At 45.5% G+C, this 5,779-nt stretch overlaps 1 protein-coding gene across 2 annotated transcripts; it reads right to left on the reverse strand.

Annotated features, from left to right (window-relative positions):
- Positions 1-897: 897 nt before the first annotated feature.
- On the reverse strand, positions 898-5,388 carry LOC123060057 (probable pectin methylesterase CGR2). Of its 2 annotated transcripts, none has more exons than XM_044482624.1 (7): positions 5,185-5,388; positions 4,760-4,962; positions 4,614-4,653; positions 4,116-4,157; positions 2,839-3,204; positions 2,007-2,062; positions 898-1,366 (listed from the first exon to the last, which is right to left on the reverse strand). In XM_044482624.1, exons 2-7 carry the CDS (start codon positions 4,880-4,882, stop codon positions 1,220-1,222), a joined length of 774 nt encoding a protein of 257 aa, XP_044338559.1. In that variant the 5' UTR covers positions 4,883-4,962; positions 5,185-5,388; the 3' UTR covers positions 898-1,219. The 2 variants fall into 2 exon arrangements, with proteins under 2 accessions (XP_044338559.1, XP_044338558.1); XM_044482623.1 differs by having other exon boundaries at positions 4,590-4,653.
- Positions 5,389-5,779: the final 391 nt, after the last annotated feature.

Genomic DNA, 5,779 nt, shown 5'->3' on the forward strand with positions numbered 1-5,779 from the left:
ACTGAAGAAGAAAGAAGGACCCCGGAAACGAGAGAAGATGATTATCCATTATTCCCATCACAGGAGCGCGTCGCTGCTGGCGGGACAAGTGGGGGCGAACCGGAGCCGGCCAAAGTCGTCGGCGCTGCCGGCGAGGCGGACGTAATAGGACCGTGAGGTTGATGGCGAGTCGCTGCGGGGGAAGGGGCTGTCGCCGGTGGGCGTCCGGCCGCCGTCGATGTAGTGGAGGAGGATGGCCCTGTACAGGAACGGCAGCAAGCCTTCCATGATCCTTGTGTATTGTATAGGGGCACGGAAGGAAAGGATGGAGGCAACAGATTGTTTTATGGGGGTTTATAAACAGGTTAGTGGATGATTACGGCCTTGCTCGGCTTGCGAACTGGATTAGTCAACGAGAGGACACACTCGTGATGATAATGATGGCGATGGGTTGCATGCGTCTGTTGACGAAATGAATTTTGTGAGAGCAAGTTGATGTCTGCACTTCAAGAGAGGACAAGATGCAATTTCATGTGTTTTTTTTAATCAGATGCAATTTCATATGTATGCGACAGGTATGGAATATTTGAATATGCATGTTCACAAGAACAAAAAAAGAACAAATCTGTTGGTTCTGGTTCAAGGAAGACCAATACAAAGAACAGAATATAATACAGAGGTGTGGTTTGAAAACAAAGGACCTCATGACATAATCTAATGGGGTTTGTTATGCCTTCCTGTTTCTTATACGCAATTGTTAGCAAAGCTTCAAATTAGGACATCAACTTATCGTTACAAAGATAAATATGTACTATCTCTAATCCTATGTCTGGTAGACCATCCTTCTCAAGCATCACCCAAACTGAGAAAATTACGACAATGACACCCATCCAAGTAACAAGAAAGAGACACGACACATGACAATCAGCCTCTCTTGGAGGAGTTTACATTTGACACCCAATAATGTAACACATCGTACAACAGTGTAGTAAAGTTCTCGCATATATATCTGTCCTCTGGCCTTGCTTAATAATAACACATAATTTAATCTCCAGAAAGAATCTTTCTAGCAACAGGTGGTAAAGCCTCTCTACACAAGCTACCTACGGCAGAAGGGCTGGCTCTCTTCGTGTGACACACTTCCTCCGCACAGAGTGGGCGGGGGATGATATTGCTTACAAAAACGGTGTGGCGGTGATCCAAGGTGTCATGGATAGACGTTGCCCCGGTCGGCAAGATACTATGAGCTGAGGTGGAAGATTTGACAGTCCGGTTCGTAGTTGCCCTTGGAAGCAGCCTGCTCAAACTTCTTCAATGGCCCTTCATTCTCTGTCAAGCCTGTCTGGATAAAGTAGCGCGTCCACCATGAATTACTCCGCAACTTTGCCTGTCAACAACACAAAACACAGCAGGTTTTGTCAGTCAAGGCTCTCTGTCACCTGGATCAGAAAAGTATCATCAGAATTTCACAGCCTTCAGTCAGGCGCTTCCTTATTCTATAGGTTCTGGAGCATGTGAATACTTGCACTACATCAGCTACTACTGACAAATCTCACAATCAATAGCACAAATGTACAGCCTAGCAGACTTGGCAATGTGCAACACTGATGTGCAACACAGTAGGTCAGAAACTTGGTTAACATATGAGATAATGAGATACAACTCATTCTATAATGTATTGATGCGATATATCCAAACATGAAAATGTCACATGAGCAGGATTTGGTAAAGCATAAGCACGGATCACTGGGTGACTATTAACCTATTGGGTAAACACAGAACTCTTCAGTGATTTATAATGATTCCTTTTTGGGTCACGAGCATTAAATGTGTTCAATTTGTTTTAGCTTGAGTTCAGTAAAGTGGACATCATGAACTTGATGTCATATACTCCCTCCGTTCCAAAATAGATGACTCAACTTTATACTAACTTTAATACAAAGTTGGGTCATCTATTTTGGAACGGAGGGAGTAGGAAACATTTCTTAAGGCCGCCATGCCAGCAATGAGAAGTCATTTGTACGTACCGGTCTTCCAAATTTTGGTAGCTCAGAAACTTTAGCCTTCTGCTGTCCTGGATTGCCTGGATAAGAGTAACAGAAATAAATATTAGCTTGGATATTTTATATCATCCACCAGACACAAGCAAAACATGTACATATACCACAGAATTAATGGTCATTAAATAATATTGTATAAATACAAACATCAAGCTGTACTACTATTCCCCAACAAGTCAGAAAAGGGAAGCATTTCAGGATGTGCGCGGCCAAAGTTTCTACAGTTTGGCACCAATATGTTTAGAAACATCTATACTCGGAACGAAGGAACTAAAGATTTGATTTGGAAAGTACTTCCATGCTACTATAATTGTTGGGATCTACAGATATACTCAACTAGTGGTCAAAGTTGTGTTTTGTGGACTATGTTATATCCAAATAACACTGCTATGTTACTTAATAACAGTATTATCAGAAATAAGTTCGAGGGGAGCCATCCTCAACTATTGGCAGAACATTGGCAGGAACAAGGCAAAAGTAAATAAAAAGGATTGCTCTCTCTATATCTCAGAAATACATACAAAGAAGATCAGTAATGTTATCTCTGAAGATGAACAAATGCATGCAACTATACTCCCTCCATTCCTAAATATAAGTCTTTGTAGAGATTCCACTATGAACCACATACGGATGTATATAGATGCATTTTAGAGTATAGATTCACTCATTTTACTCCGTATGTGGTCCATAGTGGAATATCTTCAAAGACTTATATTTAGGAACGGAGGGAGTACATAAAATAAAGGTCCTCCCAAAGAAAAGGAAGTAAATGTCCCAAAATGAAAAGAGAAGGACATACCAGTAAAGATAACAAGGCCATCGGTGGAGACCCTTGCTAAATCTGGAAGTGTTTTGTTCAGATACCTTGGGGTCAGATAATCCAAAGCATCTGACACGACAACAAGGTTAAAAGAATCTGGGCGGTATGGAAGAGAGAACTTGATATCAGACAAACGGACAAATCCCTTGCGCACAAGGCTTTTGCAGCTACTATCAGCATCATCCAAATCATAAGGCTCCACTCCCCATGCTTCCTTCCCTTCTTTCAACAAGTTAGAAACTACTGTACAACTATCTGGGCCTACATGGAGAACCTTCTGCATAGCACTGCCATACGCCTTTTTAAGATAAGGAAGTGCCTGCATAACTTCTGATGTGCAAGAACCTGGATGCAAATGCAAAACAAAGGAGGTAATTAAAGGAGGACCATACAATTCCTCCCAGTCATGATCTGGGAAACAAAATACAAAGAAGACAGTAACACACAACACAATCAGATCAACCAAAAATCAATGTTCACTGAAGACCAGGCCACTGTAAAATATCTGTGTTGGCTTGTAACAAGCTGATAATTAACCATTTCTAAGATACTCCCTCCGTCCCATAGTATAAGACGTTTTTGCAAGCTAACATAACTTATAAAAGTGTCTTATATTGTGGGACGGAGGGAGTAGTTTATTATAACTTTGGGGATTTACTACTTGGCTATTCTGACGATTATGATAACAGAGTAAACAAGGATAACAAATTTCCTGCATTAGAGCAGACCACACGACAAAATTATGTTGGTAAGATACAGTTTGCTTGTTGTGTGAGCATATTAATAATTTAATATGCACTATTACATCTCCTAATGAAAACTAAAGACAACCTTATAACAAACAAACTAGGAGGCTGGAAGAACAAATATAGATAAGAGTCAAAATGCAGGATAGGCCCAGGACACTCCTATTATCAATCAAATCAACACATATAATGTGGATGTCCCATGTGAGCATCATGTGCTGTAGTGCTATTAAACAATGATACAACAACAGAATATAATATCTTCAATGCAAAGTATGGTACTTGTAGCAAAAAAGTTTGAAACAAACAACTGCACAATACATTATAACGAGAGTAAGCTTGAAACAGACAGAAAAGGGAACAGTTTCGAGTTACAAGTAAAAACGTTCACAACGTATCCAACTCACAAGTTCAGGAGGCATAATTCAGAAACTTGCATCAGGTGACTCTATAAATAAGAGTAAGATTCGGCTTGACACACGGAAGAAGTGACACAAAAGAATTATATACCTTCAGCTCTGCTCACAGATTCTCTGCTCGTAACAGTTACACCTGGCCATTGGGGAAAGAGTCAAACAAGAAGTATTAGATCACAATATTTACATCTTTCTCACTGAGGCCAGACCACAGATCAGTAACTTCAATCACAGAGTATATCCATAACACCGTATAACAGTCCTAGAAACCCCAATACTATTTGAATGTGACAACCAGTTTATTTTCGAATAAAGTGTGGATGATCAATTAATATATAAACAGCAGGTACAATACAACTCTACTCTAGATACTTTATCACAAATAACATCACTACAAGCACACATACTCCCAAATTCAGTATCGACTCGCTAACTGAAACAACTTCAGTTGAAAGCAGAGCAGAGAACAGAGCAACAAAGCTGCTTTCATGGCAGTGTTGCAAATTTTGCCAGCCATTTTGCAATCTACACAGCAATTACACAGACACACGGCAAGGGAAACGCGTACCAAAGCTGGGAATTTGCAACCCACCTGAGCCGCTGTTGAAGTAGACGATGAGAATAATCACTCCCTGCAACAAACAAACAAACAACCAGCAGCAGAAACGTCTTGAGCATTCAGCCAAACAACAGCGTCAGCACTCTAGCGAGGGAGAAGAGGGGGTGAAAGGTGGTTACCAGGGCGAGCAGTGCCATGGTGAGCACGGAGGGCGAGCGCGACTTGTGGTGGAGCAGGCTGGCGACGGTGGGCAGGCCCCCGTCCGAGGCCCGGCGGCCGGGGTTCACCGCCCTCCTCGACATCCTCCGCTCCTTGGTCCCCACCCTGCCCGACGGGATCGATCCGCTCGGCCGAGCTTCTCCCCTCTCCCTCCTCGATCACCCTGCGCCGACGAGTCGCGGCGTCAGATTGAAACAGCCCGCACCCACAAAAACCTAAGAGAAACCAACTCCCGCAATGCCGCGAGCGCGCGCGTCCCCCGCGGCGCACAGGCAGATCGATCGGCCGCGCGGGGGACTGGGCCTGGGCTCACGCGCGCCGCGGGCTCGCACGGAAACCCCGGGAATCGCGGCGACTGCTGCGGGGGGGAGGAGAGGGTGGGTACCTGTAACGGCGGCGGCGGTGGCGGGGAGGGGGTGACGGCGTCGGTGTCGGCGTCGGCGGGGGCGCTAGGGTTGGGGCGGATCTGGGGGGCGGCGGAGCGGGGCGGGGGATCGGAGTGGAGTGGGGTGGGGGGAGAGCGAGGCGAGTGGGTGGCGATCCGACGAGATAGGGACGGGAATGGGAGCTGTCACGGAGTTAAGAGCCCGAATCGGTTTTGTTATCGTGCCGCACTATATATACGCGTCGGTGCGCCGTGGATTAGTGCGGGGCGGCCCGAATCCCGGCGCGCATTAGATTCGGGGATGTCGGTCGCGGCGCTGCCGCACGCTGACCGCTGGGGCCTGTGACTCTATTTTTTTTCCTTTTATTTTCGCATTTTTTTCCATTCCGTCGGCTCGCTGGCCCGGGTTTGGGAGGTGGGTTCCGGCCCAACCCACACCAGCTAGGCCGCGTCAACGGTCGAACCGATGCGTTGACCCGGTCAAAATGATCGGCGCGCCTCGCACTGTCATTTCCCCTGTTGATGTTGCAACGCACTGCTCGAGTGGACTGGACAGAGTGGACGCTGGCCAGCTTTTTCCGGGCCGGCATGAAAC

This window comes from Triticum aestivum, chromosome 3A (assembly GCF_018294505.1).
Source record: "Triticum aestivum cultivar Chinese Spring chromosome 3A, IWGSC CS RefSeq v2.1, whole genome shotgun sequence".
Taxonomy (NCBI): Eukaryota; Viridiplantae; Streptophyta; class Magnoliopsida; order Poales; family Poaceae; genus Triticum; species Triticum aestivum.